We start from the raw sequence: 26,880 nt of genomic DNA, 5'->3' as shown, positions 1-26,880 counted from the left end.
AGGGCTTTAATAAGATATTAACAACTGAGTTTTCTGTGGAATAAAAATGTCTAGCTTAGGGTATTTCAGCATTTCTTCCCAGTTACATATGCCCTACCCTGTTGCTTAAATGGTAAATAACCTCAAAAACTCTCCCCCTTTATTTCTTTGTGAATCCACAGCATTTTAGGACTATTTTGTCAAAACCATATTCAAAGAGTCTTTTTCAAGTAAAGTACGTGAACTTACCAGAAGACGCTGTCTTTTAAGAAGTTCCTCTTTAACCCCATAAGGAATAACCCTTCCCCAGTCAGTTGTGGTCAGAAGCCCAAATCCACAGCCATCACCCTAGGATCTTCAACCCATATTTCACTAGAAAATGTTCTAAGTCAACCAAAACTATGTCTTCAGAGATGGAGTGCCTCAGTCAACACAGTAACGGCAAGAGTTCAGGGGCTCTATGGGGAGGGAGAGAGAGGACGGGGAGGGGAGGAAAAATCCTTAAGAAACATTAAGATTTTCCTCAGCGTTGCCTTCCCCTCGCCGGACAATGGCTGAGAACACCAGAAAAGTTGCGTTAATAAAACTGCATAGGGCCCACACTGCACAAAGTGCTCTGCTACCCGTTACAATGATCCTCTTCCTACTTCATCTTTCCAATACATCTCGCAAGGTTTGTTTTCAAAAAAGACATTACAAGCTGGCGAGCTTCTGCTTACAAAAATCAGTCAAATCCTTTCCCCTTCACCACTATTAAATCCATCCTATTCCTGAGCTTTATTCCCCCAAGTAAACCAAACGTAGGCAACTTAACACTCCAGAATCAACAAAGGACAAGGTTCCAGTGTGCGTTCAGGCAACGAAAGAAAGGCTTCTCTGCAAATGTACAGTAGAATTGAAGACTGTCTGTAGCTGTTGATGATCTGTAGAAACATTTCCAAGGTTCTTTGAACAAAAGATTTCGATTCAAGCAAGATCACAAAGAGGATGACGACAGAGTCCTAACTGTGCCTTGGTGTGTGTTCCACTGGCTCCGCTTGGGCGAGTGACTGTGGCCGCTGTTGCCTAGATGTGGAATTCCTTTGCCCTCCAATCTCCACACACACGAAGCACATTAAAGAATAAAATGTGTTTATGTCACACCTTTTCTGAGAGGTTTAAAGCGCCGTATGTTACCACATGAATCCTCACAACACCCCTGTGAGGTAGGTAGGCGGGGACTATTGTTACCCCCACTTTACAGGTGAGGGAAATGAGGCACACAAGAATTAAGGGGACTTGCCCAGAATCACACAGCTAGCCACTGGCAGGGCTTAGGATAAAACTCATACTGGCTAGCACCTAGCACAGTGCTTTGCACATAGTAGGTGTTCACTGAATACCTATGGATTTTATTTGACTTATATCTCAACATACAATATACACACAGGAAATAACAAGCAGCCACCACAGAACATTTATCTCCTACATTCCTTCTGATGACATCTCTCCTGACTTTGAACCCTGCTGGATGAAGGATGTTCAAGAATCCATCTTGCACCTAAGCCCTCGGGTTGCAGGGGATCGATGTACACACCATCTGTGGACAACCTGCTCTTGCACCTGCTCTACCACACCATCTTAGTTTTCTAATGAAAACAAAAGTGGGTTTCAGGAACCATGCTGACTTTTTCTTCTGCCTGTTTGTTTTAAACGGAGCCATCGGAATGGTTCTGTGTCTTGTTTGTACAAAAAAGAAATAAGGCTGCTCTAGTCCAGTTAGCTTGTGAGAACTGTGTCAAGCACGAAGATCTCCTCCCAGCTCGGATGGACTTCTACCTGGGAAACTGGACTGACCCCAGGGAATGGCAGCTCCAACAGAGGAGGGTCAGCAGGGCTGAATGTCACTTGCACTGTTCATGGTCTGTGTAGTCATCCAAGTCCACATCAGAATCAAAGAGCGAGTGTCCAGTGAAATCCGTGTCTGGGGTTCGGGAAAAACTGTTCTCTGCTCCCTCATCTTCAAAGGTCTCTGTCCTTGAGTAAGAGCTGAAATCCAGCAGGGGCGTATGCGTTTTGCTGCCTTCACAGCTCTCCTCGGACTCATAGATGGTGTTGTCATCATCATGGTGCCACTCAGGCCAGAATTTCCTCCTTATCCTCTCACAGTACATGGCAAGATTGATCAGCTCACCTGCAGGGTGGTGAGGAAAGCGAGGGTTAGTTCTCAAGGCAACAATCTACCAGCCACTTGGCTTTCTGGGCAACTTAGAAGGATGGGGTAGAGTAGGCATTAAGCATGTTTTTCCACAGAGGCACTGTCAAAATGTTTAGATTTTTATACACAGAAGGAGAAAGGTGAGTGGGAAGAGTTAAACTCAGTGAATGGGCTCAATGAAATTTCCGAGTGAGTCTGATGGTGAGAAGTGAGGGGGTAGCTTATCCAAAATGGCAGCTAAACTACCATCATTTGGCTTTGTGAAGTATTTTATCATTTTATGTTTGCATATCAAGAGAACTAGTGCTTCGACTGGTTCATATCGAAATTAATTTATAGTCCATGAAAACACACCAACTGTTAGTTGGATTAAGTCAGCCAGAAGTGATCCTTCATTCCACAAATATTTGTAGTGTCATTATGGGCTGGTCAGTACGCCAACTAGTCGAAAAAAATTAGGTTAGGATGGAAATTTTGCCCTGAATCATCCATAAAATAGGTAACTCGGAATTGTCTTTATGGATGAGCATGCCTGTAAACATACTTCGTAAAACAGAGATTTTTTTATTTTTTAAATAAAATTCAACAGTGCACCCACGATTGGGTTTGTTGGGCTTGGTCGTTGGTCTACTTCTTTTTCCTGTGAATCAAAGGAACATTTTCGTTAAGTTGCTAAAATTGTCCAGGCATTCATCTGAAATACGGCACGGTATGTGGCTTTCATTTCCTAATTCCAAATGAAAAATGTAGAAAGAGGGTGAGTTTTTGCTTTTGATCCACCAGATGGCAACACTCCTCATAAGTATATAATTTGTCACTGTCTCTTATAGGACTTTATTGCCCTAAGAATATTCTCTGGATGTTTATTTTTTTTTAAGTTATATAAACATTCACTTGTGTAGGTAGTCCATGTTTTATTGCAGGAAATTAGAAAATACAGATAAGCAAAAAATAAAAGAATTACCAATAATCCCATTTGCCATAACATTTTCATTTAAACTCTTCCTGAAATTTACATATTTATATATGCATTTACATATATTTACATTTGCTATATAGCATTTACTATATATTCTGTTTCCTATGCTACTTTCTTCACTTAGCAACATATAATGTAAACCTTTTAATTCCACTCCATGACCACCTTGATAATTGCATAGTACTTCATTATACAGATGTACCATGGTTTCATTTTGTTTTTTCCAATCCCCTATTATAGCCATTTAGGCTGTTTCTATGTTAACAGCTCTAGTGGTTATAGCCTGTTAACTACTCTATTTTATTTTCTACCAGAGAAAATAATATATGCTCATTTTGGAAAATTAGAAGTCTGTATATAGAAATGGTATAAATATATATAATACATACATATATATATACATAAAGAAGAAAACAAAAGCACCTATAATCTCACCAATCCAAGGTAATCACAATTAACATTTTGGTGTGATTTCTTTCAGTATTTTTTTCTATTTATTTATTGTCATTATTGTCATTACCTGTCACTTCCTGTAACATTATAAGCATTTTCCCACTAAAATTTTTCAAAACTTGATTGCTGTTCTGCTTAAATACATCCGTTACAAAACATAATAAGGCAAATCCCCCCGCTTCATGGATCCTGTAAACCAGTGGATTTGTATTGGTTCCAGGTCACCATTTTCAGTCTTCTCAGATCAAAATAGTTCAACTCACGCTTATATGAGTCCATTCTGATTGCCCCCAACTCGAAGACTTTCTGTACGCGCTCGGAAGCTAAGAAGCCAACATCATTGCTCCTTTTTGGGCAGACGCACGCAAAACTTTCCCTTATTTTCTCCCTCAGGGAAGCAGTTACGAAACGCCTCACCAGGTATTGCTGGTAACCAAAAATTAGATAAAGACGCAGAAGCAGCAGCAAGGGGCCACTGGGGGCAGGGAATATCAAAGATAAATTGTGGTCACTTCACAGCAGGCCCTGGGGACAACCCTGTTTGCTTCAATCAGGTCCATTCCCAGAAAGTAAGAATCTAGTCACAATGTCCATGGGATCTACACAATATATGACTGTCTCTACTTCTTTTGTAGCCATTCTCTCTACAGCCTGTTTCTTTACCTTTCTTCCAGGAGAGCTGCCCCCTTCATGACTGCATGACATTAGAACCCCTTCAGTCTGCAATAATAAAAATTAATAATAGCACACATGTATATAGGCCTTACTGTGTACCAGGCACTACTTGAAGTGCTTTATTTATTGTTGAATTATATTAACTCCCATCCCTAGTCCTGGCAACAATCCTATGAGGCAGGAGCTATTAATATCTCCATCTGTAATAGGAAAACTGAAGCAACAGAGAGGTTAATTAACTTGCCTAAGGTCACGTAACTATATAGTGGCTGAGCCAGGATTCAGACACAAGCAGTCTCCAGACTCCACTCCCTTCACCATGACTGGACTCTGCCTCTCTCCTGATGAGCTGACAGCCTGGCCTGGGAATTAATAGCTTCCCACTACCTGTTACAGACTATTTTTCTGTAATTCTTTCTGGAGTCTCAAGAATTTTGAGGAGACAGGTGTTGTCACTCAAAGATAATGGGTTGTCATCAAGAAGAGATCCCTCTATCACACAGTGAAGAAAGGGTGTGCTTTTTGACAAGCGAGGGCTGCGAGCTCACATGCCCATCCTCATATCCTGCCCCTGATAAAAAGAGTGAAACAAAGAGTGAACATTTACAGTTGAGTTCTCTGTTTATCTGGTTTTGCCAATCCTTGCTTGTTCCGAGATTCTCCACCAGCTGACCCAGTGTGTGTGTGTGAGAGAGAGAGAGAGAGAGAGAGAGAGAGAGAGAGAGAGAGAGAGAGATGCCCATGTTAACATAAATGCCTATACTGAAGATGTAAACTTTGTGAAATAATTTTTTTAAAACTGCAGGGTTTCTTTCAAAGTGTACTCAACAATCAGATAATGTCACCTATCAGACTGGTAAGAAAGTCTAATACCATCCAGTGTGGAGGGTCAGGCATTATACTACATGGCTAGTGGAAGTATAAATTGCTATAAGCTTTTTAGGAAAGTAATCTGATGTTATCTATTGAAATTTTAAATTCAGTTATCTGTTGGCTCAGGACTCCACTTTTAGTACTCTATTCTACTAAAATAAAATCATCAGTATGTAAAGATAGATGAGCATGGATGCCAGATGCAGTATTATGTCAATAAAAACAAAGAGAAAGAAAAGAAAGATGGAAACACCTGAATGTCCATCAGTAGGGATTGATTGAATAAATTCTGGTATATCAATTCTATAGACTATTGGGCAACTGTTAAAAAGACATAATATTCTATTAAGTGAAAAAAACAAGTTATAAAGTAATGTGTATAATGCAATTCCACTGTTTAGTTTTAAATCAATAAAAACAAACAAACCAAAACAGCTATATACATGTATGTAAATTTGTATATGAAGAAAAAAAAAGGCACCGAAGGGTTCACTCCAAATCCTTAATATTAGTTTTCTATGGGAGTGACACTGGACATGGGTGAGGGGAAGGTAATAAATCTTGTAAAATACACCTGTTTAATTCAACTTATTGTGACAATGTGTATTACCTTTTTAATTTAAAAATCCAATAAAATAAATTAGTAAAATGACTAATGAGTGATTACTGATATTCTCAGACAACTTGAGAGGATATTCATCAGAAAGCCAAATGGCCCTCTACCCCAAGGACACTCCCAGACAGAATAAAGAGCTTTTCTCTTGGAGTTCCTCAAATGGAAATATTCCCCATGGCTCTTTGAAAAAAGTGACTCCTTTTATTTTCCTATATTTCTCCAATTCATCCCAGCACCACTGCCAGCCCTGGGTTCTTAATCAGCCAATATCTGGAAAACCTAGGGCTGGCGCTCACACACATTCTTTTGGTTTCCAGGTATTTACTCAGCACCTCCCGGCTCCACGCCTGTGGTAGGTGCTGGCTGTGTCCTTGGTTGCTCCCTATAACGCTGTGTCACACAGGCAGCAAGGACGCTGAACATTTCCTCTTCAGAAAAGTTCTTAGCAGGGCTTCCCTGGTGGCGCAGTGGTTAAGAATCCGCCTGCCAATTCAGCGGACGCAGGTTTGAGCCCTGGTCCGGGAAGATCCCACATGCCGTGGAGCAACTAAGCCCGTGTGCCACAAATACTGAGCCTGCGCTCTAGAGCCCGCGAGCCACAACTACTGAGCCCATGTGCCACAACTACTGAAGCCCACCAACCTAGCAGCTGTGCTCCGCAACGAAGAGCAGCCCCCACTTGCCGAAAGTAGAGAAAGCCCGTGTGCAGCAATGAAGACCCAACGCAGCCGAAAATAAATACGTAAATAAAATTTTTTAAAAATATTTTTAAAAAAAGTTCTTAGCAAACTTGAATGCGGTAATGAGGACACCCCCACCTTCCCCAGTCTCACTGAAGCTTGTTCACAGATCTCAGGATACAAAGACCAGCAAAGATCATTTGAGCCAGCCCTTCCCTGAGACCTGAATTCCCCCACAACCTCTTCCTAAACACTTTGAATGGAGAACAGTAAGAGTATGGGGTGGGCATACACGTGTATGTTTTTCAAAGATATCCAGCATTTTTTCCACCTTTTAATCTATCAAATAATAAGCCAAAAAAAATAATCCACGTACAATAAATGATGGTAAAAGAGCTGCTGAACAGTGTGTTTTTCTTAAAACACAGAAGGTTGTGTTCCTTACAAATTCAGAAAAGCAGTGTTAGGTTCTCTGGGTTTGGTACGGCTCTCCAGGGCAAGCAGCTGTGCGACAGAACCCGTTCCCTTTTGTGCTTTACTTTCACTTTTCTAGGCTCTCCAACTCTCCATGTCTATTTTAAAGAGTGCCAAATCCACATGCAATTCCCTAATAAGGATACTGTGATCAAAATATCAAATGTGGGCTTCCCTGGTGGCGCAGTGGTTGAGAGTCCGCCTGCCGATGCAGGGGACACGGGTTCGTGCCCCAGTCCGGGAAGATCCCACATGCCACGGAGCGGCTGGGCCTGTGAGCCATGGTCGCTGAGCCTGTGCGTCCGGAGCCTGTGCTCCGCAGCAGGAGAGGCCACAACAGTGAGAGGCCCGCGTACCGCAAAAAAAAAACCCAAAAAACAAACAAAAAAAACCCTGCAGGTTACAGACTTCCCTGGTGGCACAGTGGTTAAGAATCCGCCTGCCAATGCAGGGGACACGGGTTCGAGCTCTGGTCTGGGAGGATCCCACCTGCCGCAAAACAACTAAGGCTGTGCACCACAACTACTGAGCCTGTGCTCTAGAGCCCGTGAGCCACAACTACTGAGCCTGCGTGCCACAACTACTGAAGCCCACACACCTAAAGCCCGTGCTCTGCAACAAGACAAGCCTCCGCAGTGAGAAGCCCATGCACCACAAGGAAGAGCAGCCCCCACTCGCCACAACTAGAGAAAGCCTGCGCGGAGCAATGAAGACCCAACACAGCCAAATATAAATAAATTTTTTTTTAAAACTGCAGGTTATAACTATATCAACATAATGATCCCAACTTTTAAACATACATATATACATGTACTTGATAAAAGATAAGGAAACATACCACAATATTAACAGATATTCTCTGCAGGTGATGGGGTCACAAGTTAATTTTATTTTTTTTAAACTTTTCTATCTTTTCTAAATTTTCTCTAGTAAGGAAATGACATTTCATATCATACACAAACATATTATGTATATCTTAAGAACTGCTGAGTATTCAAAGTCTGTCCTCCTACTCACCTAAATTAAGGAAAAGTTCTCATGATTCTGGATGTTTCCCGGAGTAGCCTGTGTGGCTAGATTATTTTAAATAATATCTAGGACCAAAAAGCTAATATTGATACACACACACTCACACAGATGGCAAGGACAATAGTGGCTTGGCTGTTCCAAAGCAAAGGCAGAAAACTGTCAGATCCAAGCCACTTCCACTCCTGGATGTGAGCCAGTTCTAAATTATCCAGACTCTTGGTTGGTTGTTTCTACTTCTCCTTTGAAGGTCTCCACCACAAAAAGAGCAAAGGCAGAGAAAGAAGTTGAGATCAAATCAGTAGTTTGCCTGCATTAGCAGCTCCGATCAAAAGGTTAGAAAGGGGCATAGAATAATGACTGAAATGAGCTTTAGAGGTTTGCTGTGGACTTGAATGATTTGTTCTCCTCCAGTCCCCATGGAGAGCTGGAAGCTACCGGCTTATTTTAAGGATCTGCATCTACGTGCCAAAGTGCCCTGCAGGTGACAGCATCAGATTCCCCCAAGTGTGTGCGTCTCCGCATGGGACTCAAAATCAATTCTCCAAAAACACTGATCATTTCTTTAAAAAGAACATTAAATGCCTCAAGTCTCTCCAGGAAGTAATAGAGGAAAGGGCCAAGTCATAAACAAATTCACAAAAGATGCTTCATTTCTTCGAGAAGGGATTCTGTACAACCTGAGATTTCTACTGACACTGGATACCTAAATCTTTCTGACTAAACAACAGATGACCTCAATACACTTGACCCTTAAACAACATGGGGGTTAATTCGCGAAGAACTTATAGTCTGTCCCCTGTATCCAAGGTTCCTTCGCATTCGTGGATTCAACCAAGATGGACTGTGTGCTACTGTAGTCATTACTACTGAAAAATAACCACGTGTAAGTGATTCATGCAGTACAAACCTGTGTTGTTTGAGTGTCAACTGTAGTGTGTGTGTGTGTGTGTGTGCACATAGGGTGTGTGTGTGTATGTGCTTGGGTAGAAGTGTAAATGTATGTGTACAAGTGAGTGTGTACAGAGCATGTGGGTATAGAAGCATATGAGTAGATGTGAGTGTGTGTGTACTCATAGGTGTGTAAAGGTGGTGTGGTAGGGAAGGAGGGAGTACGAAGAAACAGGAAGCAAGAGTAAATACAAAACACACCCCTAGATGAACGAAAAGGAATCACTACCTTTTAGACCACCATGGAAAACCTGATTAAAATAAAGGGAAACTACTTTAAGTGCTACAAACATCACCAATATGATAACATATTCAATTTACATAACTTCCAACACATCACAAGACAAGGAGCACCTCCGTGCTGATCACTTAGGAAATTAAATATAAGTCCATACTATCCCTGTCCCCACCTAGCTATTGTTCTAAAAATCTTCAGTCAATGCCTGATCCATTCCAACCAAGTCTGGTAACGTATCTAGAGCCTCATCCCCACCAATCTGGAGAGTTACTCCTGCTGCCTTTAGCCTGTTCTGAATCTCTGGGCATGCACATGAGTGTACACACACACACACACACACACACACACACACACCTATAGACTTCACCAACCTCCCCACCCACCCACCCACGACTACCACACATGACTGCTCACCTGCCTCAGTTTCTTGTATGACTCTCTCTTGCTTGGTTCCATCCATCCATCCATCCATCCATCCATCCATCCATCCGACGTTAATTAAGAGTACTCTATATGTTATTCACTGGTGATCTCATGTCTCTCAGCTGGGGTATAAAAATCCTGACTAACTCTTGTCAATCCCCTTCCCCAAATCGAAATATGGAACCTTGATGCCCACATTCCTAGGCCCCGGGCACTTGCTTAGGTACTGTTTAAAACCAGAGACACTCAAAATGGTTCCCATTCATCAAGGCAGAGGAAGCCTCTCCCAGAGGCCCCAGCTGCCATGTATATCCCACCACCCCACTCCAATGCACACGCACGCACGCATGCACACACACACACATACACACATGAAGATCTGGTCCCTTGACATCAACCCAGGTTGAGCCGACTTTCCCTGCCCCACTGCCAATTTTACTCCTGGCAACCACCCCCATCCCTACCCCACACATATGTGCATCCTCTAGCTCCGGTCCCACTCATCCCACTTCGACCCCTCCAGTTTAGAATTGTAATTCTCATGGGCCTTACATCAAGATCACACAACAAAGATACCATTTCTTTGGTCAAAATGCATGTATAATAATGTCAATAATAACACCTCACATAGCACTAGACTTACCAAGTATTTGTTGACACTTTCCCCATTTTCCCACTATCTTGAACTTTCCAGCTCTACTACTCTCAGCGTATGATCTACAGACACCCCGCTGGAATAGGAGAAGGAGTGCTTTGAACTCAAATGACGCAGAATCATATGTACCTATACGCACGTGTGAAATATCTGAGACTAGTTCAGATTCAAAAGGAGCATGTGAGATGGGCAGTGAGCTCATCAGCCCCAGCCAGTGCTGGATAAACCAGAAACTGGTGAGCCACCACAGTCCAAAGGAAAGTAAGGGAGACCAACAAAACAAGGGCACTAGGGGGGATGCAAGCCCTGTTTCAGTGACAAGTATTAAGTCCACTACGTAAGGAGCTGGAAGAAGAGCCCTGGTGTAGAACACGGCAGGATTTGTGTCAGCTTTGCAAAGAACGTGGTCTGAGCGAGATGGCAGGTGAGAAGCCGGGTCTCTCCTCGGCCTCCACATGTCCTGAGCACAGGAAACCGACCCTGGCCCCAGACACCACGGCCTGGCGCCTCCATAAAGCACAGCCAAGCTCAGGGGCATTGGCCTAGAATTCTCCATTGTGCTGCTCCCACCCTCCACCCCCCGGCAACTCCCCAAACCTGAAGAGCTTTGTAGGGCTTGCCTTTTATCAGCCGCTCAGGTCTCGTCCCGGGTAAGGTCCACATTGCCTGTGCCAAGTGTCCAAAGACGGTGGCGTCTAGAGTGGAAAGCTTGGGCCCCATGATGTACTTCTTATCACCTGCAGCAGACGGAGCAGAGAGAGGTCACTGGGCCAGCCCTCACCATCCCACTACGTCGCAACAGCATTCAGCACGCACCCATTATATGCCCGTTTAAGTGTGCATCAAAAGCTTTGCAAAACCAGGGCTTCCCTGGTGGCGCAGTGGATGGGAGTCCGCCTGCCGATGCGGGGGCCGCGGGTTCGTGCCCCGGTCCGGGGGGATCCCGCATGCCGCGGGGCAGCTGGGCCCCTGAGCCATGGCCGCTGGGCCTGCGCGTCCAGAGCCTGTGCTCCGCGGCGGGAGGGGCCGCAGCAGTGAGAGGCCCAAGTACCGCAAAAAAAAAAAGGAAAAAAAAAAAGCTTTGCAAAACCAAATGCATGTACCCCCTTTGACTTATAACTAGAAACAAAAGTAAAGCAAATTAAACAATTCTGTGATATAACAACCCATACAACAGCAAAGCAGGGAAGTAACTGGAAACATATCAAGATACGTGGACGAGAGAGGGGGTTCCTGGGAAAAAGAGAGAATTGATCACCCCCAGACCCCCAGAGGCACCTCCTTGTCTCCAACTCTAGCCATTAAAGTTTGAGGTGCTTGAGAACACCTGGAAGTTTGCTTAAACCATCTCTAGTAACCCCAGCCAAGCACACCCAGCCTCAGCACTTACTTTATTAAATTAATTCATTTCCTCGGGAAAAACAAGAAGCCTAAGCTACTTAGGAAGTTTGGAGGCAAGGCTTTCCATGATGTCTCCATGGTCTTGGCAAAGTTCCCACCACTGAGCACCAGCAGGAAACAAACATAAAGAGAAGCTTTAAAATTGCAGAGACCCAGCCCTGGGATCAGGCTCCCATACAGGGATGTCTCACATTGCCGCTCCCAGCTCTCCTTTTCTACCACGGCTGACCTAGTTCAGGCCTTATCACCTGGACTCATCACATCTTACCTACTACAATTGCCCCAGGTAGTCTCCAGGCCACTGTGTTGCAGGATAAAGAGGCAGCCCAGGTGGAAACGGATCCATCCTACTTCACATCCTGCCACACTGTTATTCACTACGGAAAGCCTGGTCATTAACTAACCTCGCAAAGCTTCAGCTTTCATATCTGGAAAGTGGGGATGATATTAAGGGTATTTCTTAGGGCTACTGTGAGGATTAAATGACATAACACATCTAAAGCGCTTAGCGCCGTATCTGGTTAACTCATCAAACACCAGCACTCATGAGGAGAGACCCTCTGTTTCTCTGGTCCATTCCATATCCCACCCATACTTAAATCTCTAAGACGCTCTTTTCACTGTGGCACTCCCTTTCACAAAGACCTTCAGTGGTTTATGGGTGATGAAATACAGTCCAAACTCAACCTGGAATCCAAGGCTCATCGCACTCTGTTCCCACCCATGTTCCAGCTTTGTCCCTCATCCTCCTTTACCCTAGCAGACCCAGAACAGCTCCACTCCCCAGCATGCTTCATGCTTCCCACTGCCACACCTCTGCCCCCCAAAACCCATATGTGCCCCCCACTTCTCTCCATCTGGTAGATTCTATCCATCTTTCCACCAGAAGCCTCCTTTCAAAGCCGTCTCAGGGCAATAGAAGCTTTCAGTTCAGACAGCCCTGTTTCAAATCTCACTTTTACACATATGACCCAGTTTCAGAGAGGAGAAAACAAGTTAAAGGAGAGCTACACTGGCTTCCTGGCCCCCCAGAATTTTGATTTCCTTAAAATGCTAAAAGGAAAGAGTCTAAGGGAAATGCCAGAGTAAACTGTGAATTCTGTTGTAGACTCCAAAGTCTTTGGGGGGGCAAGAGGAAAAAACGTACATGAGTTTATAAAAACTTAGGAAATCGGGCTTCCCTGGTGGCACAGTGGTTGAGAGTCTGCCTGCTGATGCAGGGGACACAGGTTCGTGCCCCGGTCCGGGAGGATGCCACATGCCGCGGAGCGGCTGGGCCCGTGAGCCATGGCCGCTGAGCCCGCGCGTCCGGAGCCCGCGCGTCCGGAGCCTGTGCTCCGTGGCGGGAGAGGCCACAACAGTGAGAGGCCCCCGTGTCACAAAAAAATAAACTTAGGAAACCTAAAAATAGAGCACTTAAGACCTTGATAAAAGGGAAAAAATACTAAATATAATCATTTGGATGCATACATCAACTAACGCGTGTAGTGTTCAGCCCAAATTTGCCACTTGGCTCAGAATGTTAAAACTGGAAGGATACTGAGTCAGTAACAGAACCAGACTAAAAGTGCTGGCACCCGGGCCTCCTGACTCCCAGCCTGATGCTCTCTGCTCTGTACAATATGCCGTGAGGGGAACCACCTCAGGGATAAAGACCCTCCATGCAACAGCAAGAGGGTTGAGCTGTGGACGTTTACAAAAGGATGCTTTAGTCAGGAGGGAACACAGAAAACAGAAGGAAAAAAAGAACAAAAGTCTAAGGTTTTTAAAGGAACTTGCCAAAAAAAGGATAGAATTTAGCCTTCATGGTAGATACACAATTATATGTACATATACACACAAGACAGTTATAAATTTAAAGAATATAAAAATACCCTCTGTTACTAAGAAATCCTCCAGTCTTTCTGTATACCCTTCAAGCAGCTTCTGCTAAGATTAACATCTTAGGTAATCACGCTACGTTTACCAAAACTAAAAACTTAACATCAATATAATACAATTAACTGCACTATAGGCTTCATTCAAACTTTATTAGTTTTTCAACTAGTATCCTTTTCTGTTCCAGGGTACCAGCTAGGATCCCACACTGCATTTAGTTATCAGCTTGCCTTAGTCTCCTCTAATGTCCTCAGGCTTGCCTTGTCTTTCATAGCCTTGACACCTTTATTAAAGAATACTGGTCAGTTATTTTGTAAAATTTTCACCAACTTGGGTTTGTCTAAGGTGGTTAATAATTAGAGTAGTCATGATTTTTATGAACCCTTCTGTGATGGTTATTTTATGTGCCAACCTGACTGGACTACGGGTGCTAAGTTATGTGGTCAAACATTATTCTGGGTGTTTCTATGAGGGTGTTCTGGATGAGATTAACATTTAAGTGGTAGAGTGAGTAAAGCAGAATGCTCTCCCTAATGTGGGTGGGCCTCGTCCCATTAGATGAAGGCCTTATTGGACAACAGGGCTGACTCTCCCCGGAGTAAGAGAGAATTCCTCCTGCCTGACTGCCTCTGCACTGGGACATGGGTTTTTTCTTGCCTTCAGACTTAAATGGAAACATTGGCTCTTTCTTGGTCTTAAGCCAGTTCATACTGGAACTACACCATCAGCCCTCCCAGGTCTCCACCCTGCCAACCCACCCTGAAGATCTTGGGACTTGTCAGCCTCCATAGTTGTATGAGTCAATATAACTTTATTATAGAAGAGAAATAGACATGGATAGATCTAGATATCTATATCTGGATCTCCTATTGGCTTGTTTCTCTGGAGAACCCTAATACCCCTTCTCGGGGCATCATATCAGGGGGTCCACAATGTCCATATGTCCATATCACTGGGGATGTTAACCTTGACCATGCGGTGAAGGTGGTGTCTATAAGGTTTCTTCACTGTAATGTCACTATTTTTCCTTTTGCAATTAATAGCCTTGGGAGAGAAACTTTGAGACTGTATAAATATCCTGTTTCTCCTCAAACTTTGGCCCACTAATTTTAGCATCCATCAGTAGATGTCATCTGAAACAATTATTACTGTGGTGTTTGCCTAATCAGGATTTTCTATTTCTCTCAATCCTTCTACATGTATTGATCCAAATACTACTGCTCCCTTCATCCCCCATTTACTGACATATTCCATTATTTATTTAAGTGTGCACTTGTCGATATATATTTTATTCTATGGCCTATAATCCAGTATTCTCATTATTCTTTTTGCTGTTCAAATTGTTCTGGATTTGGCCTTTTGAGCTTGGCAGGAAGTATTTTTAAGAGGGAGACTGAATTTAGATTAGACTCTGCTTAGAGATGCAGAGGACAAGCCCAAGTCTCAAGTCTGCAGCACGCCCAGGCTTCACCAAGTGAGCCCATTTTTCATTAGTGGAGGGTGTTAGCAAAAACAAAACATTACGGGCTCTTCTGAAGGGCACTGAAGGAGCAGGCTTGGGTGACGAGGCAACTCAAGCCTCATTTTCAGTAGGTAAACCACCCCCCCAGTTTCTGTAGAGATGGACAGAAGGAGCTGAGGGATATCTGAGCACCTGTAACTCCCTGCCAGCCCCCAGATTTGGTGTGTGGAGCATGAACCATTGGTGAGAGCAAATAAAGATTGAAAATATCAGAAACACTGGGAGGTGAGGGACCCAGGGTACATGGGACTCCCTAAGGGATGAGGAGAGGACAAATAGAGAGCAACATGGATCTTAAAAGTCCCACCAAGGAAGGGACCGCAAAACAGAGCAAATGAGGAAGCACTCCTGGTCTAGGCTGTTTGCCTCCTGTCTGCCTCTCAGCCTCTTCCTCGGGGAGGATGCATGAGAGCTGCCAGCAGATAGGTCTCTCCAGGCCCTGGCAGAACAAGACAAGGTCTACCTCATGTGAGAGCTCTACTTCAGTCAAATATGCCGGGAGCTCATCCCATCACCATCCTTCATCCCATCCTTCCTGTCTCAAATTACCTCCACTTGTCTAACCCAACCCTTCCCTTATGACTCAGATCAAGTTCTCCCTCCTCCAGTCCAGGAAGGCTACCTGCACTGTCCACTCCCCTAGCACCTCTCATTGCCCACTCCCCTGCCAAACCCCAGAGGGACAACTGCTTAGAGCAGGGCTGCTCAAAGGATAGCCTGATGCCAGCATCAGCATCACACATGCTCAGGTCCCATCTACTGAATCAGAATGACTGGGAGTGAGACTGGGAGAAAATCTGTGTTTCAACAAGCTTCCAGGTCAGTGTTTCTTAAACTTTAGAGGCATAAAAATTCCCTGGAGAGCCTGCAGTTCTTAGACCACACTTTGAATAGAGCTGTTCCAGATGATTCTTACGCACGCTAAAGTTTGAGAACCACTGGTCCAGACTAGAGTATGTCAGTGGTCTTAAACTCGAGCATGCATCAGCAACACCTAGAGGGCTTTTTAAAACTACTGATTTATCCCCCATGCATCCCCAAGCCAAGAGTTTCTGATTCAGTAGGTACGGAGTGGCACCCAAGGATCTGCCTTTCTAACAAGATCTCAGGTAATGCTGATGCTGCTGAGGGACGACACTTTAAGAACCACTGGTCTAGATCACTCGTTAGGAATTCACACGTCATCTCACAGTCTTATTTATGTGTGTGTCCTATCTCCTCAAGTAGTTTTTAATCTCCTTGAGGGCAGGTAACCCTCTGCTTTACTTTTCTGTCCATCTGGTACCTATCACAGTAGAAATCATCAGTCAAGGTGTTGATAGCCTGAAGTATGTTTGATCTGTCTTTTGTTAGATTAGAGAACTATTATAAGGATTGGAAAATGTAATAATGTGAAAGCATTTTGCAAACTAGAAGGTGCTATGCTAACATAAGGAATTATTTTACGCTCGTCGACAATAATAGAACAAGTACTACAGCTGTGGGCAGAACAGTCTAACCTCCCACGCGGTGAAGAAATCCCTTCTCCCATTTCCCTACCAGATAGTCCCCAACTGCAGCCCCTCTAGGGACTTCTCCCTCATTTCCTGGGCAAGGCAGGCAATTCTCTGGTTAGATAGTTCCTTACACTGAGACAAAATATGTCCCCTTGGTACATCTACCATTGATCCCAGTTCTTTCCTCTGGAATCACACAAAGAATTTACGGCCATATTTATTTTGCACAACACCCTAGGAAAGTAAGTCTCCACTAACATACTTCTAAGTAAAAACCGATGACTTGTGTTCACATATATCACTATGGGATAGTGGGCAGGATGTTTGTTTCAGAGCACCGGAAGTAGCTATAGAAATGGACCTCTGAATTATATCCACTTATTCCCTTACTAATTCTGCTCCCGGCTTTTACTGGCCACTATCAGCTCCATTCCTGCCATTTAGCTAAATTTCCAAATGCTATAAGTGGCAGAAGATAAAAGACTGGCTGTGGAGAGAATATCGTTCTAGAGAGAAATTAAAGATGAATAGTCAAAAGATTTTCAAGCACTCATTTTTCTATTAATCTAAGAATTAAGAGTAATTACGAGTTTCACCTACTTAGCGTTCCCTATACTTGAGCACTGATGGGTTTATAAGCAGATAACTCCAGTGAAGTCAATGTTGATATCATTCCTATTTCTAATTGTCCCTCTCTCAACCTTTAATTAACTGGGACTTAAAGAACACTTGAGAGACAAAGACTTTGAGTGCTTTCCCCAAGGATAGCACAGGTCACAGTAATCTTACCAGCCAACCTTCAAAGAACACATCCTTGAAGCTCTTTTTCCTGCATGTGACTCTCCCAGAGGGCAAAGCTGAAGGAAATCTATGCTCTAGTCTCTCTTACACTCCTGGTCAGACCTCTCTTTGTCAGAAATCATATGGCAGGCCACTTCCTTTAAAGAGCTCTTGTTCATATTCCCAGCATACTCTAAAATCACTGAATATGTGATTCTTTCAACTATGAGGGGGGTGGTGCTATCTTATATATGAGGTTATTAATGGTCCTTATGAGTAAATATCAGAATTAAAACCATTAACTTTGACAACTTTCTGACATTTACTAGTTGCACCAACTGGCTCACACTCTGGAAAAAAATAAAGGTGGGGGGGGATACCAGAAGGAGCCCCTAAATTTAATCCCTCTTCAGATTTCATTCTGGAAGGCAACTAGATACTCCTCCAATCTTCTACAAAATTCTCTAGAAGAACATACAAGAAAATTTTTTCCAGAGAGTATGAACTATCTTGACCCCTTCCCCAATGACCACCAATATCAATCATCTCACCTCTTCCTCCCAATCTTCTCTTTGTTGATGTCCCAGCTCTTAAAATTCCCTATGGATGAGACAAGGATGAACATTCACTCCCCACTATAAGGATGGGATTGCACTTGCTCTTCTGTACTTCAGTCCTCCTATTAAGGTTTCTGAGCACCTTCTGAACTCCATGCACTCAAGGCATTCCTGCACATATACTGTAACTTTAGGAAATTTGGATAAAGGATTTGTACCAGTTGTGGAAAAATTTCACACACAGGAAATCCAGTTTAGGAAAATATTTCTCAGGAGGAGGCAGACGCCTGCTCCAACTCACTTATTATTATAATTTAATAACATTAAACAGCAGCTTCTGGAAGTCTTCAAGAACCATAGCTAACATCTCTAATGATGACGCAGCGTTACTGACTCACTGATGATCGGCCTTCTTATTTATCTCTTTTCTTGAAGTTGCTGATATATTGCTGCTTTCGAATATGACTAGACATTCAACTGAAACAGTGAGATTTGAGGGGTATAAAAGTTCTATGGGTCTCCCCTGTTTCACTCTCCCAAGTACACCTTCTGAGGGTAAAGAATATAGAGCACCCAACTCAAACTACATCCCAAGAGAGGCTTTCCCCTTCATTTCATTTCTGCCCTGGCTATTCTGTATTTGGGTAATCAGAGGAACCAGCTGTTCTGTCTCTTTATTCAATAAAGACTATCTGGTAGCCCCTAAATATGGTTTAATTAATGAAACAACACATCAGACTGAATTCAATGTCATGCTGAAATTTAAATTCAAATCCTTTTATAAGGAACTTATCCTTCTGTTAAGAAAGACGAATAGTAGCAGATTCTAATGGCAGGTTTTTTGTCTGGCCATCAGGGCCCTGCAAGCAGACTCCACATTTCTGGAGGATCTGTCATCATTTTATGGACTCCAGGTTTCACCTTAGCTGGAATCCAGGATCTTCAACCATTTTCAAAGATCTGAGCAATCACCAAAAACCGGTGCAAAACCTTTAACCACCAGAACTGTTTAGCACCTGCCCAGAGTGGTGGACCTTACTCAGATTCACACAATAGGCATAGATCCCTTTGGATGAAACCAAACTGCTATTGACCTCATCTTTAAAAATGGGAATCTGGGGAATTCCCTGGTGGTCCAGTGGTTAGGACTCAGCGCTTTCACTGCCGGGCCCTGGGTTCGATCCCTGGTCTGAGAATGGCCAAAAAAAAAAAAAAAAAAAAAAAATTGGGAATCTGATACCTTCTCAAATGATATGCGCATGAGTATGCTGGATATCACATACAATTCTGTGTGATGCTTCTTTCCGAGTGTAGGACTGAGTCTTTAGCTCCTACTCTGTGGGAGGCCTTATTACTCCCCTACTGAACATTCTTGTCCATGTATCCTGACCATTAGATGGTTAAGAATGTCCCACATAACTCTCTCCCCATTGCACACTACTTTCTCAAAGATCATTGAATCCAGAGACAGAAACCTCCTGTGTGCCAAGCTCTACAATCTTGGAATAGATCCAGGTTTCTTCAGAGCCAAGACAAGAACACTGCTAAAATCAGAATGGGTAGTAATAATAGTCTCCTGAGAGACTAAAAGATAAGATTCTACTTCTAAAAGATGTAAAACCTTTTATCTATGCAACTTGAGGCAACTGAAAGTCGATGCCTGCCGCCCATCATAGCAGGATAAGCACTCTTCCCTCTTGACAACTTGGCTGTACCCTTCACAGCTCAGCAGCTGCTCAAAGAGGCGCCTACTAGGATTAATGGGATTGGAGCTATGTAGGTGTGTTTGTTATTGACAGCTGCATAATAAATTTCCTCAAAAATTTAGCAGCTTAAAAGGCCAAATTTTATTACCTCACAGTTTCTGTGAGTCAAGAATCCAGGCAGCTTTAGCTGGGTGCCTCTGGCTCAGGGTCTCTCACAGGCTGCAATGAAGATGTCAGCCAGGGATGCAACTAGAGATTATCATACTAAGTGAAGTAAGTCAGAAAGAGAAAGACAACTACCATATGATATCACTTATATGTGGAATCTAAAATACAGCACCAATGAACTCATCTATGAAACAGAAACAAACTCACACACATAGAGAACAGACTTGTGGTTGCCAAGGGGGAGGGGGGAGGGAGAGGGATAGACTGGGAGTTTGGGGTTAGTAGATGCAAACTATTACGTACAGAATGGATAAACAACAAGGTCCTACTATATAGTACAGGGAATTATATTTAATATCCTGGGATAAATTATAATGGAAAAGAATATAAAAAAAGAATTTGTATATGTGTATAACTGAGTCACTTTGCTGTACAGCAGAAATTAACACATTGTAAATAAACTATACTTCTATTTTTTTTTTTTTTTTTTGCGGTACACGGGCCTCTCACTGCTGTGGCCTCTCCCGCTGCGGAGCACAGGCTCCGGACACGCAGGCTCAGTGGCCATGGCTCACGGGCCTAGCTGCTCCGCAGCATATGGGATCTTCCCAGACCAGGGCACAAACCCGTGTCCCCTGCATCGGCAGGCGGACTCTCAACCACTAAGCCACCAGGGAAGCCCACTTCAATTTTTTTAAATTAAAAAAATAAAATAAAATCCCAAATATTAAAAAAAAAGATGTCAGCCAGGTTGCAGTTATCTCAAGCCTTGACTAGGGGAGGATGTTTCCAAACTCATTCACATGGTTAACAGGCCTCAGGTCCTTGCTGGCTCCTGGCCAGAGATGAGTTCCTTGCCACGTGGACCTCTCCATAGAGCAGCTCACAACCGTGCTGGCTTGCATCAGAGCAAGTGAAAGATCAAGAACAGGAGAGAGAGGATGCCCAAGACAGAAGCTGCAATCTTTTTATAACCTAATCTTGGAAGGGACATCTCATTGCTTCTTCCATATTCTATTTCTTAGAAGCGAATCAGTAAGTCCAGCCTACACTCAATGGGAGAGGATTGCCGAAGAGGATGAATCCCAGGAGGCAGGGATCACTGGGGGCCACCTTGGAGGCTGCTGACCACATGACGAAAATATCAGCGCTACATTCAAAAGTGTTTGGAGGTTAAATGTCATGATATCTGTAACTAATTTTAAAACACACCCACATCAAGAAAAAAAATAGTTGAGGCAAATATGACAAAATGTTAACAACTATTGAATAGAGGTGATGGTTATAAAGTTGTTCATTGGACTACTATTCTACTTTTCTGTGTGTTTGAAAATTTTCATAATGAAAAAACAAAACAAAAAAATACCTGATCTTGTTCACTGACAAGGGGCCAAGGGAAGAGACTGTATCGACTATGCTAAATCTCAAATGATAACATTTGGCAGAAACCCTCCCAATGTTTAAAAGGACAATCCTAAATCATCCTCATCTAATAGGTGAATGAACTCAGCTACCTAGGAGTTTATTTGGTACATGGATGCCCTGACAGTCTCATCAGAATGGTTCTCTTATGATTCTGTCTAGATTGTAAAATCAGTGAAGACAGAAATCATACTAGACGGTGAGCTCTACCTGGGTACTAAGACTGTATCCCCCGGTACCCACCAGTGCCCGGCGCCCAACAGGTGCTCAGTAAATATATTTTTCAGTGAATGCAGACCATTTTATAATACTTTGTTCTTAAATCTTTTAGAACAAAATTATCCCTCCCAATACTTGATGGCACAGAACTCTAGGATGTACCACTCTGAGGCTCAGCCAGGGCTTATATAGGTGCTTGAGCTAATAGTTTGTGAAGAACTACTGTGGCCCTGCCCCACACTGCTGGAGCTCACTGTTTCATGAAGGCAAGATGGCCTTCGAACCAGGCAGCACAAGCCAGGCCCTTAAGTTCTTTTTTCTTTTCTTTTTTTAATTAATTTTTTTTTCTTTTTTTTTTTTTTGGCTGTGTTGGGTCTTTGTTGCTGTATGCGGGCTTTCTCTAGTTGTGGCAAGCAGGGGCTACTCTTTGTTGTGGTGCATGGGCTCCTCACTGTGGTGGCTTCTCTTGTTGCGGAGCACAGGCTCTAAGCACGCGGGCTTCAGTAGTTGTGGCATGCGGGCTCAGTAGTTGTGCAGGCCCTTAAGTTCTGACGAGAGATCCTCCAAAGGTGGACCGACCACCTGGTGTCTAATGCAAGAAATCTCTTCAATGAACAACATGGAAAAGCTAAACCGCTGGTAGTCACCAAAGACCCAAATGTAAAATAGCTGATTCAGGACTTGCCAAAGCTTGCCCTAAACCCACACACTTCCCCTCCCAAAAAATAACTTACATTGGAAAGTGGATCTATTGATAAGAGGTGCCTGGGCTATGGTTGTTGGGTAAGTTATCAAAATCTCTAGGCTCTCTAAGCTCCACCCCTATAATAAATATATCCAAATAAAAAATACAGGCACTGTTGGGCTTTCCGGGTAGTGCAGTGGTTGAGAGTCCGCCTGCCGATTCAGGGGATGCGGGTTTGTGCCCCGGTTCAGGAAGATCCCACATGCCACGGAGCGGCTGGGCCCGTGAGCCATGGCCGCTGGGCCTGCGCGTCCGGAGCAGTGAGAGGCCCGCGTACCGCAAAAAAAAAAAAAAAAAAAAAAAAAAAATTACAGGCACTGTATTAAAGTAGGACCCCAAACAAATGCCTTTGGAGCTGCATTTCAACGTTAAACCTTGAGCTTTTATTAAGAAAAATTTTTTACAAATGTTTACATTCAAAAATACTGTCCTTAAGGAAATCCAATCTCCTTTCCGTGGAAGAATCTCTTCCTAGAATTCAGGACCATGAAAAAACTTGTCTCAGTGGAAGAACCTTTTCCTTTCCCTAGAAAATGAAGATGAAACTGCCCCCACACACCTCCCTTTTTACCTTGGTAGCCAAAAACCTCAAAGTTAAATTGTGCCCAATTCCAGGAATAAACTCATTCCAAGAACATAACTTTTTTCTAGTTGGTTTCTGAAATGTTTATATTAATGTTGAATATATTATAATGCTCTGTCTTATATAGGATTGCCTCAAATTCCTTTTGGAAGTTAGTATTCATTCAGCAAATAGTTACTGAGTGCCTAATATTTACCAGGCCTTCTCTTAGGTGCCAGGGGTGGAGGGAAGCCAGTCAAAATGATAACGTCCACAGGAAAGGTTGAGGGAAGGCTGGAGGTTGGGGGGTAGGGGAGCACAGCAGGAGCCCAGAAGAGTACAATATAGTACTTCCATGACTGAACTGTGCACAAAGTGAAACAGGAGAGAAGAGAACACCCAATGCAGGCAGCCCCATGGGGTTGGAGGAGGTTAGGGAGAACACTAAGAAAGTTTGTAATAGAAACAAGCTTTGAGAATCTGTCAAATTAAGCAAGGCAAGGGAAACAGCCTCTGTTTTGCAGGAAGCTGCAGAACACCACAGTGTGTTCAGGGACCCAAGGGTAATTTGGTTCATTAGGAATAAAGGTGCACATGGGGAAGAAGTAGGAAATATGGGCAGAGATGTGAAGAGAATTCAGCTTATGAAGAAAAGGAGTTTGGATTTTAGTCTAAGAGACCTGGGAGCCTAACAGTTCTGATTTACATTTTAGATTGACCACGCTAGTAGAATTCAAAAGCAGACCTGGAGGTTGGGACATCAGCTAAGAATCTGTGGCAAAATCCAGGCAACAGACATTGGGCGCTCCTCCTATGGCTGTGGGGCAGAAAGGAGCTAAGAGGTTAAGGTGTTCGGTGAGGTCCCAGCGAGCTTACTGAGCATCTGGCTCTACAGCGAGACTCCTGGGTCCAAGCCTGAGCCCACCCCGTCTCAGCCACGTGATCCTGTGAAGGTAGTTAACCACTGTGTACCGCAGTTTCCTCATTTACAAACCAGGCATGATAATACTAATGACAATGATAATCACAATAAGATGTTACTAATACTGCCTCATTTAATTCTCACCAAACCATATGAGGACAGGTATTGTTATTATATTACCATGAGGATATACATGCACACGCACATATATATGTACATATGATATATATTGTACATAGTAGGTATTTTATATTACATAGTACACATATATCATATGTGTAATATATATGTATTATATTGTATGTTATATAATTAATATATAATACACGCTACATATTATTATGAAAGTACATATTACCACATGAGGGTATTATATATTGTACTACTATCTGCCTAAGCACACTGGAAATGCTCCACAAATGTCAGCTCTTATCAATATTATTTTGACTATAGGCAAGACACAGCTCTGGGTGCTGGGATCCTGGGACTAACAGAACAGACAAGGTCACTGCTCTCATGGAGTTTACATCCCATGGAGAGATGATAAACAAATCAATCAATAAATAAGAAAGCATCAGCCAGTGATAAGTGCAATGCAGAGAATTAAAGTAAGGTGATGTGATAGAGGGTGAGTGACAGCTGTGTTAGACTGGGTGGTCAGGGAAGGCCTCTCTGTGGAGCTGAAATTTACCCAGAGACATGAATGTCGAGAAGGATCTACCGATGCACAGATCTGGAGACCGGGAATTCCAGGCAAGGGAAACAGCTAAGACAAGTGCCCCAGGGTTAGCATAAGCTTGGTGTGTTTGTGAAGCGGAGAGAAGACAAGGATGGCTGGCCCACAGTGGGCAAGAGGTGAGGGTTAAGAAATAAGATTGGAAAGAAGGCAGGGCCCAGGCAGTCTAGGGCTTTGAAAGCCAGGTGGAAGACAACAGAGAAGGAGAAATCTAGAAGGACTTTTGGCACCCAGCTTGAATAACTGAATGGAGGATGGTGCCATTCACAGAGAGAGGCCACAGGAGGGGATGCTGGTTCGGTGGGAGGCTGAGGGGTTTTCTGTTTGGGGATGTGCTGAATCTCACGTGGTTGTGGGACGTCTAAGTGAAGATACAGAAAACAGCTGGATTCAGGAGATGAATAGAGGGTGGGGGGCTTGACTTCTGAGACCAATCAACATTTAAGGAACCTAAAAAGGGGAGCAGGGAAAAAGGGTCAGAGAGAGCCAATGAGTAAGATAAAGGCTAAAAAGTGTTCGGCAATGATTTCTGGGTCCTCCTAGACTACTTCCATTCAAATCCATGATAGCTGGGTGTTCCCAGACAAGTTTCCTCTTTGTGCCTAAGTTTCCCCACGGACAGGATCACTGTGAGTAGTAAATGACTTAATACATGGAAAGTATGCACCTGCATGTGTTAGAAGGTCACACACACACACACACACACACACACACCCAGCCAACAATCCCACGACACCTGAAACAGCAGGAGATTAATGCCTCCTCATCTCATGCCCGGAAATGGAGTTGAAGTGGAGAATGAAGCCTCCGGGGGAAGAGGAAGCCTGAATCCTCTGTACTTCAACACACCCAAGAAATGTCATTTCCATCAGCCTTACAGCAGGGAAGAGACTCCTCAAAGCCTCTCCTTCAGGTAAAAGTTTCCTACTTCTAAAAATCCAAAATTAAAAACTAAAATAAAGAAAAGTTTCTCTTTCCCTGCTGCCACCAAGCTGGCGGGTGTATTCCAGTTTCAGCTCCACCTGTAACCTACAGCCATGGCTGAGGAAGGCATTGATTTGCTGCTGGAAAGCGTAACGGATGTTAACAACACTTTACGGGAGGTACCGAAGACCACCCTCACCCACCGATGGCCTCGCACGTGGAATTCGGGAAGCTGCCAAAGCCTTAGACCAGCACCAAGCCCATCGTTGTGTGCTCGCGTCCATCTTCGTGGGATGAGCCTGTGTGGGTCAAGCCGGTGGAGGCTGTTTGTACTGAACACCAAATCAACCTAATTCAAGTTGATGACAACAAGAAACTAGGGGAATGAGGGGGCCTCTGTAAAACTGACAAGAGAGGGAAGCTCCGTAAAGTGGTTGCTGCACTTGCGTGGTGGCCAAGGACTAAGGCAAAGAGTCTCAGTCAGGCCGAGGATGTCACTGAGAACTACTTCAAATGCAAGAAATGAACAAATAGGGCTTCCCTGGTGGCGCAGTCGTTGAGAGTCCGCCTGCCGATGCAGGGGACATGGGTTCGTGCCCCGGTCCGGGAGGATCCCACATGCCGCGGAGCAGCTGCCCCCGTGAGCCATGGCCGCTGAGCCTGCGCGTCCGGAGCCTGTGCTCCGCAGCGGGAGAGGCCACAACAGTGAGAGGCCCGCGTACCGCAAAAAAAAAAAAAAGAAATGAACAAATAAAAAAACTTGGCTCTTGAAAAATAATAATAATTAATAACTAAAAGGCCAAAAGAAAAATAAGTCTTTTAAGAAGGCAGGCAATAAGATCTGGCTTTAATAAGATCTGGCAATAAGGCAGGGTGTTATTTACCCTTTCAAGAGCGCTCTGCAGACAGGTGGGTTGGGGGCCAGGGGTCAGGATACAGTGGTTCATGATGTAAATGGGAGATAAGTGAAGAGAATGACTACTGATTCATTTCATAAAAAGCTTCTGTGTGAAGGGAAGGCAAGAGACAGGACAGAAGTGGAGTGGTATTTTTTTTAACTTTTTTTAAATTGAAGTATAATTGATTTACAATGTTGTGTTAGTTTCAGGTGTACAGCAAAGTGATTCAGTTATATATATTCTTTTTCAGATTCTTTTCCCTTATAGGTTATTACAAAATAATGAGGTATGGAGTGGTATCTTTTTTAGACAGGGAAGACTTATATGGTAAGTAGAAGGAGGCTGTAAAGAAATAAGGGTTGAGGGAGATCAGCTCGGTGCTTTGTGACCGCCTGGAAGGGTGGGATAGGGAGGGTGGGAGGGAGGGAGACGCAAGAGGGAAGACATATGGGAACATATGTATATGTATAACTGATTCACTTTGTTATAAAGCAGAAACTAACACACCATTGTAAAGCAATTATACTCCAATAAAGATGTAAAAAAAAATTAAAAATAAAACGTATTATTAAAAAAAAAAGAAATAAGGGTTGAAAGAGGGAAGAGATAACTTGAGGGGAAGGGGTGGAGGGGATGGAACTGAGTGCAGCGAGGAGAGGGAGGCCTCCCAGCTGCCCGGAGCACTGCCGGATGCAGACCACGAGGGCTGGGCTGTGGGATGGAG

General features: G+C 43.6%; 1 protein-coding gene and 1 pseudogene across 2 annotated transcripts in view; one reads left to right on the top strand and one right to left on the bottom strand.

Annotated features, from left to right (window-relative positions):
- Positions 1-1,655: 1,655 nt before the first annotated feature.
- Positions 1,656-26,880, bottom strand: part of FAXC (failed axon connections homolog, metaxin like GST domain containing) — a 74,018-nt gene continuing 48,793 nt past the window's right edge. Inside the window, exons 6-7 of one of the 2 annotated variants that reach the window (XM_065889078.1) lie at positions 10,840-10,956; positions 1,656-2,152 (exon numbers count right to left, since the gene is read on the bottom strand). In XM_065889078.1, the coding sequence (XP_065745150.1) occupies positions 1,863-2,152; positions 10,840-10,956 (407 nt within the window). In that variant the 3' untranslated portion in view covers positions 1,656-1,862. The remainder of the gene's footprint in view (positions 2,153-10,839; positions 10,957-26,880) is intronic. The other variant, XM_065889077.1, reaches the window with a different exon arrangement.
- LOC136132144 (small ribosomal subunit protein eS12-like) lies at positions 25,371-25,783 on the top strand (annotated as a pseudogene).

Source organism: Phocoena phocoena, chromosome 12 (genome assembly GCF_963924675.1).
Source record: "Phocoena phocoena chromosome 12, mPhoPho1.1, whole genome shotgun sequence".
NCBI classification, from domain to species: Eukaryota; Metazoa; Chordata; class Mammalia; order Artiodactyla; family Phocoenidae; genus Phocoena; species Phocoena phocoena.
The sequence above is the reverse complement of the archived record's forward strand: the minus strand, read 5'-3'. Positions and strand labels throughout refer to the sequence as shown.